Raw genomic sequence first — 12,779 nt, 5'->3', positions numbered from 1 at the left:
TTCGGGTATGTTTGGTATTTCGGATATCTGCGGTCTAAAATAACTAAAATTTTGGGTACATAACTGTATTTCGAATATCCAAAATATTGCGGCAGTTGGTAGCATATCTAATTTTTTTCAGAGGGCATAAGAAGCATGCCTAAACTTGTATTTCGAACGCTCAACTGCTATTAGGAAATTCGAGTGTCATTGTGATCCGTACAAGGCAAGTTAGGTATCCCGCTGAACATTGTTTTTGTAATGATTAAACATGCTCTTGAGGGCCGACTGGAAGACTATTGGTTCGAAAGATTGAGGTTCCTACTTTAGGCATATGTCAAAAGCATTAAACCACAATGCTGTCTTATGTATTTGTTGCCTTGTGATTGGTGGATGTAAAATAACTAACAATTAGATTTTAAAAAAAAAACCTAATTTATACAATAAATAAACTAATCTATACAATTTAAATTCAAAATCTAATTACCAACTAAATCTAAATAAATTACAATCGTACATTTAATAAATTAATTATAACATTTACATTTATAAAAAAACTAAAAAAACTACACTATATACATCATTAACCTGTTTATTAGCCTTTAATTATTCTTTTTGCCTTTTTGAAACATGATTATAATTAATGGTGACAAAACCTACGGAAAAATGCTCATTTTACTCCCCAACTATGTGCAATTAACACAATTATTTCCCAACTATCGTGTGCACAAATTTAATCCTCAACTTGTCGTTGACTTAACAATTTTGGCCCAAAATTTGATCAACGTTTACTAGTTAACTCGAGAAACGTTAATTGACTCGATTAAAACCTAATAAACTCAGAAAATCTCCAAATTTCCCCCAAATTGAAAGCTAATAACTAGGGTTCATAACAATCCCTTCGAATTAGAAGCTTATTCCTTCATCTATTCATGATATTCTCTTCAAAATATGCGAATTCGATTTCAATCTCTATGTGTCTCTCAATCGATCTTGAGAAGAAATCACTTAGGGTTCTTAGCTTTCAATTTGGGGAAAATTTGAGGATTTTCTGAATTAATTATGTTTTAATCGAGTTAATTAACGTTTTTCGAGTTAACTAGTAAACGTTGACCAAATTTTGGGCCAAAATTGTTAAGTCGACGATAAGTTGAGTATTAAATTTGCGCACACGATAGTTGAGAATAATTGTGTTAATTGCAAATAGTTGGGGAATAAAATGAGCATTTTCACCAAAACCTACCTACTAAGAGTTTTTTTTTTCTTTTTCTTTTTGGACAAAACCTAGTAAGATATCAAGAGGGGCAATTATTACTTGTGAAGTCACTTCTTACCAGCATTTTGCTCAAAAAAAAAAAAAGAAGAAGAAGAACTGAGGATATATTATTGTATGATCAACAAGAAGGTGAACAATTTATTTTAGATGCTCAGTTACATGAACATAATTTTTTTCACTTTTTACACAAAATCATATTCTTTCTTTCACATCTTTCCAGGACCTCCAAAATATATGATATGTCCGACCGGTAATCCTGAATCTAAATCCTCGTTTACTTTATAACTACGATTGTTATCCGAGAATGTCTCTATATTTTTTACCATCCTATCAATATTAAAATTCTCATCAACTGTAGTTATATTACATACATGTGCATCGTAATATGGATCTAACAATGGAAAATAACCATTTCCCATACGAGGACCCGGCAGAGATGCACTATATACTTCTCCTCCCCACTCGATACTGTTACCCAAACTCTGTTGAAATATATTTGCTGGCCAAAACCCAATTTGTATTCCTCCAAACTCGAGCCACCAATTACCATTTGCTTTATCCTTTGATCAATATCCACATCAAAAATAGAAACATATTACAATTATTATATAATTATAAATAAAACATGTCATACATATTGATAAAAACTGTTAAAGCCACATATAAACTTCCGAATGAATAAAAAAAAGCTGTTGAGTTTTGTGTTTCTTTGCGTGTGATATTTATTTAATACCTATATTTGTTTGTTTCTTATTATTTTTGTTATACGACGTTCTATCAAACATAATAACATTATAGTAAGTTATAGAAAAAGAGGAAATAAATAACTAGCAAACCTTTAGTAATCCATATGTATCATATGATACTTGTTTAGAGCCACGAACACCAGGAGGACCTCGAAGCACACCAAGAGGAATATCTGAACGGACCAAAATGATCCCAGCTGGACACATGCTGTTATAACACTCATTTTTACCTGCCTATACAATTTATATATATCATTATGATGGCGTGATTTATAATATACATACGGGATGAGAAAATGGAGACGTAGTCGTAATTAGTAAATGATATCATGGAAAAGCAAAAGGATATGACGGACAAATATGAAAGATGTTAAGAAATTAAAAGATGGACAAATATGAAATCTAGACCCAAAAAATATAAGAAAATCAATCAAGATATAATGCTTGAACTATATGCGAAAATTTTATATTAAAATATAGTTTTAAATCGTGGTTACAAGGTATTTTACAAAAATATAATAAATACATATATAAGTATATAAGTATAAGTATATAAGTAAAAATATGATAACATATGTCATTGAGTTTCTTATATAGTTGAAACGTTTGTGGCATTTTAAGTGTCATCAATATATAAAATGAGGAAGTATTTCTTAAAAAAGTAATATTACTCAATATTTTATCTATTATATTGGACATAGATATATATAATTACATAAATGGTTAATGTAATAACATAAATTATAAGTTATTAATAAATTTTCACAATGGATATTTAAAAAAATTAGTGTATTGGTTTTTTTTTATTTTACGATAAATTACACTACAAACTTTTCATTTATAGTTTTTGGTTGGGTTGAACATCATTTTTGTTTGTTTCAGTTGTTTATAATATCAACAATCTACAAAATATCTAGAATGAAATTATAGAAAAAAAAAACGAAACTAGCTAGTGAGGAAGTTTTTTTTTGTAAAGATATATAATGTGTGTTTAATTTACCTAATAAACTTTTAAGTAATTTAGGCAAATGATAATTTTATAAAGTATTTTAATTAAAATGCATTTTATATAATTAAATAAGTTTATTTTTCAAAAAAAAAATTGATTCGAAGGTATATAAGTAATTAACTTACTTTCGTATAAACAAAACTTCGTGTTTGCATGTCAGGATATAAACTCGGATCTACCTGAAATTTAATAAATTTATGGTAATAATATTAAGTAAGTATACTAGATTTGTAAGCAATGATAATAATACCAATTTATCATGATTTATAATTTTATATTTTTTAGGCCGCCACTCAAATTAAACATAAAATGTAGAAATAAACTTACAGTCCATCCAACTTGAATAAAATCATCTCCAATCTGAAAGTGCATACGAGCAGAACTAAACTGCGGATATCTAACTTCAGGATCATGTACAGAAATAACCATTGATGCTCCAGTATAGCTTTTCTTTTCTCCTCTCTTGGTTCGAGCAACCGCATACTAGTCATCATAACCATTCATGATCAATTTTTATTTTGAATTTAATAGAATTCTATATATTGAGCAAAATAATGAAACAATATATTTTCGCATCGTTTTATAAAGATGACTGCACAAATATTTAAAAAGTTTTGTTAAATTTTATTAACATTTATGATTTTTTATACTAATACTATAATTAATATTTAAAAGGTAATTAAGTAAAACACACTTATGTTTCTTAGAAACTAGAACAATTTATACAATATAAAAAATAGTTAAAACATCTTATAAAACATAAGGAAGGGTACTACTTACATGATGTTGGTCACCATGGACAATATATTGATTATAAGTGAAGTTCCAAGAACCATGTGGCTTAAATTTGTTGGAATACGAATTTAATCTCAAGAGTTTGTCTTTGGTGACTCTTTGTATGGGTATGGTACCCATGGGACACCCTACACCATTTTCCCACAAGAAACCAAAATTTTTATCATTTATCTTTCTTGTTCTTGAATTATAAAGGGATGATAGATGGTGCATCTACATTTGAAAATGAATTTTGTATTAGTGATAAATAATGATCATATTCACATATATTAAATTTATTATGTACTTTGTAGTGGAGTAAGTGATTTTTCATCGTGAGATGGTCAAACGCTGGTTGTTTGTAAAAATCCACACATTCATATGTATCTCCATGTGTAGTCTATCATCCATAAACAAGATTAGAAAATATTTTGTAAACTTCACATATCTCTACAAAATTCATTTATATATGTATAAATCGAGGTAAAGAGTATAGCTCTAAAAAAGTAAGATTAAATTAAACGGACTTTGATGAATTTAGCAGCATGTTCGTCGACGACTTTAAGTTGTTTTTCCATTTCAAAGAAAGTGAAATTTTGCAATGTGTCTGCATCCACAAAATGATTATTGATACTCGCTATATCGCTGAAACATAGGATATAGCCTAACAAGAAGAACAACATTCTTGAAAAACTTAATTTCATATTCTCTATGAAATAGGGTTATAGTGACAATCAAAGAGTAAAGAGAGATTTATATAATAATATCAAAATAAATGAGATAAAGAGAAATATAAAGAACATTAATGTTTTCTAGATACAGTGATTTTCTTTTTCATAAAAGTTTAACTATATAATTAATTCATTTAGTTTTTTTTTTGTTAAGTGTTATGGTAAAAGATTATTGTTATTACATGTATTGTGTATTGATTAAAAGTGTGTAAATCTAGATAACTAACCTTTGAAGTTAACTTGATATATTATTATCTTATTATATAAACTTTGGTTTTTAAAGTTAGTAACTCACATGATTGCGATATGTGTAACTTTATCAATTAGATGTTGACACGTGTTAAAACAATTTTGACTTTCTTTTCTTTTACATAAGAAAAACTAATTAAAAAAAATATTTACATATACTAATTATTTACATGTGTATATCTAATTTTTTTTAAGGGTTTTGTTCACATTCCAACTCGCCAATTTTTGCAACTTTACCTTCAACTTCCAAATAATGCAAATTAATCTTATGTAGTCAAAAATAACTCTTATACGTTTATTGTAAACGTTTTCATTGTCACATACATTAGATTTTTAAAATTGGTAGAGTTGAGCTCCTCGTCGCATGGGATTCGCTTTGACATATTATTTATCAAAATCATACCAAATTGACGGTAGCGAAAGAGTTATATTGCGTATTATTGTTGACTTTGTATGATTAATTTGCATTTTTTGGAAGTGGAGGGTTAAGTTGCGAATATTGGTGAGTTTGAGGGTTTTTTTGCACAAAATAATTTTAGTAATATTATTATAGTTTTAGACGTAACTAATCAGTAAGCGAGCAATTTGATAAAAAATTTACACAGCAAATAATTATTGAATAATTAAAAATAGTAGATGATAAGCTGGTTGTTTGAGAAAGAAAAAAAAGTTGGATGGATTATCCTAGCTATAAAACAAATTAGACTAGTTTAGGTAAATTTTAAATTTTTCTAAAACAAATTTATGTTACTTGTGATTGTCTTTCATAATCCATCTTAAATTTTGTTTATGACCATGACCAATCATATAAAGTTGAGACTGAAATTATTTTAGGTACCATAACTTGTCAAAAACAGTTCTATTCACTAGGGATCATCATTTCACACTCGAAAGTGGAAATCATCTAATCCTTCCAAGATTTGCATTATCTGTAACAATCACAATGGTTAAGAACAAACGATAAAGTAGAGATTGTATATATCGCCATGCCCCAAATTCATATATGCAAATGCAATAAAGAGTAATACTAAGAACAATACAAGATGCCACAAAGCATCCAATTAACACTGCAAAGTTTTGAATCTAACAATGTGCTTATTGCAAATTGCTTATAGATTTCACCGCAAGCTAAACCCGAGATACAGTGATACTCGGCTTACACAAAAGGTCGGTAAATAGGAGAGCAAAAGAAGAATCAGTTTCTTTATTTTTGCGAAAGAGAAAAAAAATGTGAAAACCATAGCAAGTTAAAAGCTCTCACTTCTTCAATAGCACGGCACTGCACTGCGCCATGATCTTTGATGCTCTTGTGATCGAGTTTGTCATGTAAAAATTCTCAACCACGGCTTGGAACGGTGTTGTGCTCATTGTCTCCTTGCATTCAGGTTTCAATGAAGGCCCAAAAGCAGCTGGCTCTCGTTCATCTGTGTGGACTAGATTTGGTGCAACGCTCTTGATTCTTGATCTAACACCTTCGATTGAGTTGTATGGAAGCTTCACACCCGAGACCTCGGATAAGGCTCTCACAATCTTCCAGTCATCTCTTGCATCACCAACTGTTGGAACAGCTGGAACAGTCTGTTGGGTAAATCCTTCAGTATTTTCATAGGTTCCTTCTTTCTCGGTGAAGGCCGATGCAGGGAGAATTACGTTTGCACGGTAAACCGCTTTATCTCCATGGTGTCCTTGGTAAACCACGAAGGCGTCTTTAGGAATCTTGTCAACATCTACATCGTCTGCTCCCATCAAGTAGACGAATTTTGCAGACTCGAGGGCTTTGGCGGACTGTTGAATGAGACCGAGATCAAGAGCAGCCGCTTGGGCAGCATACTGAAGGAGAAAGTTGAGACCGTTCCAGTCTGGACGGACGACATTGTTGGCTTGTGCGATGGATTCCACAGAAGAGAGGATAGCATTTTTATCAGTTCTGTTGAAGAGCCCAGCACCAACAATGATTGCAGGGTTTTTGGCGTTCTTGAGAGCCGCACAGAATGGGTGTCGTCCCTCAGCAATTTCCTTGAGGGTATCAGGCCCAGTCCCGAGGTGTTTGCAGTCGTAGTTGAACTCTGCAGGTGGACCAACGTATCCAACCTTGGCATTTGATGCACGGACTGTCTTGCAGATCCTAGCATTCACCATTGCAGCTTCAACCCTAGGCTGGTAAAAATAGACAGAAACCGGTGAATGTACTTCTAAAAAAACCTTCACAGCGTTGATATCTGAAAGAATAAGTTTTGCTAATGAGAAACCAGCAGCCTGATCATATCTGGATTGACCCGGATCAGGAAAATTAAATATCAAGCGAAATGTTAACATCTGATCTGGTTTTTAGAAACCTATTTTTGCTTGCTTCTCCCTTCTATTTGCCTACGTATTCCAAATTTTGATATGCACAGAACCTTTAGCCACACCACCAAATCAGACTACACAATTTGGTTTTTCTTATGTCATTGTTCCAAAGCATAGAGCGGTCAGTCTAATCCGGTACCAGTAACCATACAAAAAGACAGGGCGGAAATCTCACCTGGGTACCAATTAGAAGGAAGAGATCGGCGTTCTCAAGTCCACTGATACTAGTGTTCATCAGATAACTGTACCTAAGATCAGCATCAACACCAGCAGCTGTTCCTTCACACCAGACATTGTCTGAACCCATTCTGTTAACGAAGTCCTTCAGTACCATCATGGATTCCGCATCAGATAGCTGACCTGCTACTCCAACAATCTCATCTTGCTTCACCTGATGAATGATATCACCCACGACAGCCAAGGCATCACGCCAGCTCACTGCCTTGAATCGTCCATCGGAATCTCGGATCATAGGGTCGCTCAGCCTTTGTCTTTTCAAACCGTCATAACAGAATCGGGTTTTGTCAGATATCCATTCTTCGTTTATATCCTGTATAAGAACATTCACAAGTTCAACATCCAGCAAAATACTTATAAAAAATAGTGTTTTTGAACAAAAGCATAACATACCTCATTAAGGCGTGGAATGATACGCATCACTTCTGGTCCTCGACTATCAACACGGATGTTGGACCCAACAGCATCACTAACATCAATAGTTTCTGTTGCTTTCAACTCCCAGTTTCTGGCTTTAAACGCAAAGGGCTTTGAAGTCAAGGCTCCCACAGGACAGATGTCTATAACGTTTCCAGAGAGTTCACTGGTCATAAGCTTTTCAACATAAGTTCCAATTTCTTCTCCACTACCACGACCTAGTATACCAAGATCCTGAACCCCAGCAACTTCTGAAGCAAATCGTACACACCTACAAAAACATTATACATACATAACCTAATCAATAGGATAGCATATCTATCACATCAACAAAAACATCACACTTTAACCAAACTATTATGATAACCTTGTACACTGGATACACCGAGTCATAACAGTCTTCACAAGAGGACCAAGGTTCTTATCAACAACAGATCTTTTCATCTCAGTAAAACGACCTCTGTCAGATCCAAAAGCCATAGACTGATCCTGAAGATCACACTCTCCTCCTTGATCACAAATAGGGCAATCTAAAGGATGATTCATCAACAAAAACTCCATCACTCCCTCCCTCGCCTTCTTCGCTATCGGCGTATCAGTCTTAATCTTCATCCCTATTAAAAAAGACTCTTAGTAGTCTACCATTATACTACATTACAGAACACAAAACATTGGCTTTGATTGGTAACCTTGTACAAGATTTAGATACCACTATTTCTTACAGTTTTGCACTATTCCGTAAAAGCTTACCGCTCCAGCTTACTGTGTTACCAATCGACACATTACCTAAGAACGAATTTTGAAGCAAATGGTATAACAATAGCACCAAATCCAAATTTCTTTTACCAATCAACGATCAAATCAATCCATCAGCATAAAAAATCTCCTAGAATCCAAACTTCGTTGAAACTAACCTGGAAGTGCAGGCATGGCACACGACGCTACAGGCTTAGGAGATTTCTCAACCTCAACAAGACACATCCTACAATTTCCAGCAATAGACAAACGAGAATGATAACAAAACCTTGGAATATCAACTCCAGCGACCTCACAAGCCTGAAGAACAGTGAATCCTTTAGGGACTTTGACCGCGTAACCATCAACGAAAACCTCGATCGCATCTTCAGGATTCGAGAAATGGACGCGTGCTCCACCTACAGGGTTTCTAGGAGGGAGAATCTGTGTCGGTGGCTCAGGCTCAGAGACAGCAGCGGATTCAGGAGATTGGAGCTCTGGTTTGGAGACGATGGTGCGGAGGAAGAAATTGGAGTTGTGTGATTGAAGAAGACGAGAAGCTGGTCGAATTGTTCGAGAAGCTAAGATGCCTAAACCCATGGCGTTGTGGATCTGTATCGTCTTCTTCTTCTTCGTGTGTGTGTGTATTTCTCGATCTTGTTGTGAACTCCTGAAGCATTTGTGGGAGAGAGGAGGAGACACGAATGAGTGAGTTTTGGGCTTTATGGGCTTTGTTTTTTGATTCTATAATTGGGCTTACGAATGAGTGAGTTTTGGGCTTTATGAGCTTTGATTTTGGATGGTAAAAGCGGAATTTGTTTTTCTTTTTGACATCTTTCATTTATCTAATTTGAAACAAACAAAGAGATCATATTAAGATGATTCAAGTAAGAGAAATTGCCTCTAATAGCTCAAATCAAGTTTTTTGGATAAGAATAGTATTCAAAAGTTTATTGGACAAAAATAGCACTTTATTTTTGATTTTTTAAATTATTAAATAATTATAAATAAATAAAAAAATTCACAAATTCATCGTTAATATTTTTCCGCCAAAACAAAATCCCATCAAAATTTTCACGCAAAAAAAAATTTCGTTAAAATTTCCCGCCAAAATATTTTCCGTTCCCGGAAAAAACAATATTGTCAAAATTTTCCCGCCAAAAAAACTGCCGTCAAAATTTTTCCGCCAAAAAAAAATCCAAGAAATTCAGGAAGGAATCCACGAAATTTAGAAAAGATTTCACGTAATTTAGGAAGGATTTCACGTAATCGGGAAATCCTTCCTGAATTACGTGGAATCCTTCCTAAAATTCATGAATTTATGAAAGCCTTCCTGAATTACGTGGAATCCTTCCTGAATTTCGTGTAATCCTTTTAGGAATCCTTTCCTAAAATTCAAGGAATCCTTCCTGAATTTGGTGAAATCCTTCCTGCACAATTTTGTGGATTTTTTTTGGCGGGAAAATTTTGACAGAATTTTTTTTTTGCGGGAAAATGTTGAAAAAAAATTTGGCGGGAAAATTTTGATAAAATTTCTTTGGTGGGAAAATATATTTACGTTGCGAAAATTTTTTGGCGGGAAATTTCCAATTTTATTTATTTATTTATTTTAATTCAACTAATTATTCATATTTAATATTTATTTAAAATTTATAGTGTTATTTGTGGAACTTTACAAATATAGTGCTATTTTTGGAAGAAAAACTTATTTTAGTGCTATTTTTGTCAATCTCCCTTCAAATAATTTGACTAAAATTAACAATAATAATAGAAAACGATAAATAGATAGAAACGAATTCTAACGAAGCTTTTTTTTTAAAAAAGCCTTACTTATTTTGTAACGAATTTTATCATTTTTTGTATTCGAACTCAAACCGACGCGAGGCTACATTAATTCTATGAAACTTCAATATCTTTGTCGCATGTAAAAATGGAATTACTTTCTCTTATAGCTTCTTTTTTCCTCCATGATGCTTTGCTCAAGCTTTATGTGTACTCAATCAAAGAAAATACAAAGTTAAGATGCTAATCTTATTAAGTGTTTCAAACATGGTCCAGTGACTCCTCAAACACAAAGTACTAGATCTGGACTGCAAATCTTATTAAATACTTCACGTTCGTGCGGGATAAATTTTATGAAACTACAAATCTTAAAAGTTTTAAATTGAAGAATAGTAAAAAATTATATAAAATGTGAAGTTTTGATTGATGTAAAGTAGTGTTACTAAAAGTTTTTTTACTTTATGTGTTTTATTGATAGTTTGGTTTAAATGGGTAAAATTATGCTTAGTGAAGAATTGTGTGTACAAGATCATCAACCTAACATGTTTATCCAAAAAAAAAGAAGAATTGTGTGTAAATGTTTTAAAAGAATTATGTGTTAACCATGGGAAAGCACATGATAATTTTTTTAATTGTTGTAATAATAATTTTCTAAATTAATCTTTAAACTGATTATATTATTATATGGTCTGACACAGTGGCGGAGCCAGGAAAATTAGTTACGGGGGTCATAATATTTTTTGTTATAAATATTAATTTTATTTTCGTTACAAATTTTTTTTTTAAAAGATGCATCCTTATAATTAAGGGGCTTTTGCAAAAATGACTTGGATCGAGTCTTCAAGTAGTAGTTAACTTGTCAAACCTTTAAAAACAATTTATAAAACCTTATAAATACTTGGATCGAGTCTTCAAGTAGTAGTTACAATCCATAAGTACTTTATAAACCTAATAAAAATTTATAAAAATTTCAGATTTAAAAAAGGGCATTTTTTAAAATGGACATCTAAAAGGGGCATTTTTGAAAAGAGGCACACCAAAAGGGGTATTTTTTAACAATTTCCCTATAATTAAGTTTTAAACAACAAAATTAATAAATAAAAACTTAGTTAAAGCCCAACAGTTTGTTAAAAAAGCCCAACGATAATGTTGAATCTCAATTAAACTATAGATAATTCTTAAAATTAAAGGCATATTTCTATTTAAAATTTTTGTGAGAGGGGTCAATAATATTTGAGAGGGGTATCAAATAATTATTTTAACAAATCTAAGCTGAAAATTTTAATTCCATGGGGGTCATATGACACCCATGTTTCTTAATTGCCTCCGCCATTGGTCTGACACTATGATTTTTTTATGTAGTGGACAATATTTTATGGGGTACTAATAAAGCCTTATTAGCCTAATATATATTTACTGATTTTTTAACATTATTATCTATACTATTAAATTGGACTGTGGTTTCCGGAAATATCTAACATTACTTTGCCAAATTAAATAAGTTAACATACATAAAATTTCAAATTTTATTTCTTCCATCTATACTAATCATAACTAGATATTAACCCGCGGTACACCGCGGGCCCATATTTTTATTAACTAAAGAAATTAATTTTTTTTGTTAGGATGATCTATAGATATATGCTATTGTTTTGTTTGATCTAAATATATGGTACACCTCGAGACGATGTTTTATATCTGAAATTTTTTTATTTTAAGTTGTATTTGTTTTGTTAATATTTTTATTTTGTTTAGAGTTTAAGATTGTATAATTGTATTTTGATTGTTAATTCTACGATTTTACTCGTAGTATATCATCCCGTATTAATATCGACTCAAACCGTCTCACCATATAACCCTCTCCCGTGTAAAACAAATATAATATCATATTTTTGGAAAAGTCCAAATTATTTTTTATCTAGTAAGAAATATTTAGATTATTTTAATATTTTTTTCAATAGTTATTGGTTACTAAATTGTTAAATTGATTTGTTACATAAATTATATGTTTTGAGTTGTTCAAAATATATGAAAAATAGAAATGACATTGGCATAGAGTCATATTATAATTTTTTATTTTCGTTTATTGGAAAGATCAATGGAATTTCCAATTTTTTTCCAAAATCTAATAAAAAAACTATAGAGACACCATCATATCCACTTTCACTAATTTCTTCTAATATTTTTCACAAACTACCTCAACCATTCTTTTTTATTTACTTTTCTTTTTAATAAAAGTTTTTTGGATAAGATTATACACCTTACATCCAACATATATATACTACTCATTTTAACATGTGGTTAATAAACCACAAACGATCCTCTTAGTGTTAATGGGCTGACTAAACATAAAAGCCCAATAACCTTTTTACTCCAACATTACAACCAAGTCATTTATTCTTCTTCCCTTGATTGCTCTTCGACTGTCTTCTTCCTCTTTTCAATCCAAACTCCTTCTTCACCTCTCTTACTAAAAATTCTTTAATGGATGAAAC

General features: G+C 31.7%; 2 protein-coding genes across 3 annotated transcripts; both read right to left on the bottom strand.

The window, feature by feature from the left end:
- Positions 1-1,343: 1,343 nt before the first annotated feature.
- LOC9304597 lies at positions 1,344-4,550 on the bottom strand. Of its 2 annotated transcripts, XM_002868479.2 has the most exons (7): positions 4,312-4,533; positions 4,092-4,184; positions 3,791-4,018; positions 3,338-3,493; positions 3,136-3,189; positions 2,092-2,235; positions 1,344-1,815 (listed from the first exon to the last, which is right to left on the bottom strand). In XM_002868479.2, the coding sequence occupies exons 1-7, from the start codon at positions 4,486-4,488 to the stop codon at positions 1,462-1,464; spliced, it is 1,206 nt and encodes a 401-aa protein (XP_002868525.1). In that variant the 5' UTR covers positions 4,489-4,533; the 3' UTR covers positions 1,344-1,461. The 2 variants fall into 2 exon arrangements, with proteins under 2 accessions (XP_002868525.1, XP_020875023.1); XM_021019364.1 differs by lacking the exon at positions 3,136-3,189 and having other exon boundaries at positions 4,312-4,550.
- A 1,193-nt stretch (positions 4,551-5,743) lies between these two features.
- On the bottom strand, positions 5,744-9,250 carry LOC9304596 (NADH dehydrogenase [ubiquinone] iron-sulfur protein 1, mitochondrial). Its single transcript, XM_002868478.2, has 5 exons — positions 8,682-9,250; positions 8,135-8,381; positions 7,744-8,038; positions 7,289-7,663; positions 5,744-6,921 (listed from the first exon to the last, which is right to left on the bottom strand). The coding sequence occupies exons 1-5, from the start codon at positions 9,100-9,102 to the stop codon at positions 6,022-6,024; spliced, it is 2,238 nt and encodes a 745-aa protein (XP_002868524.1). The 5' UTR covers positions 9,103-9,250; the 3' UTR covers positions 5,744-6,021.
- Positions 9,251-12,779: the final 3,529 nt, after the last annotated feature.

This window comes from Arabidopsis lyrata (assembly GCF_000004255.2).
Source record: "Arabidopsis lyrata subsp. lyrata unplaced genomic scaffold ARALYscaffold_7, whole genome shotgun sequence".
In the NCBI taxonomy this organism is placed as follows: domain Eukaryota; kingdom Viridiplantae; phylum Streptophyta; class Magnoliopsida; order Brassicales; family Brassicaceae; genus Arabidopsis; species Arabidopsis lyrata.
Note: the sequence above shows the minus strand (reverse complement) of the source record. Positions and strands in the feature narration are given on the sequence as shown.

Coding starts and splice junctions, on each gene's coding strand:
- LOC9304597 (XM_002868479.2), bottom strand. CDS start 4,488: ATGAAATTAAGTTTTTCAAGAATGTTGTTCTTCTTGTTAGGCTATATC. Junction 4,019..4,091: donor ATCACTTACTCCACTACAAA/GTACATAATAAA, acceptor TTTCAAATGTAG/ATGCACCATCTATCATCCCT. Junction 1,816..2,091: donor ATACATATGGATTACTAAAG/GTTTGCTAGTTA, acceptor TATTGATCAAAG/GATAAAGCAAATGGTAATTG.
- LOC9304596 (XM_002868478.2), bottom strand. CDS start 9,102: ATGGGTTTAGGCATCTTAGCTTCTCGAACAATTCGACCAGCTTCTCGT. Junction 8,039..8,134: donor CGGTGTATCCAGTGTACAAG/GTTATCATAATA, acceptor ATGTTTTTGTAG/GTGTGTACGATTTGCTTCAG. Junction 7,664..7,743: donor TCATTCCACGCCTTAATGAG/GTATGTTATGCT, acceptor GTTCTTATACAG/GATATAAACGAAGAATGGAT.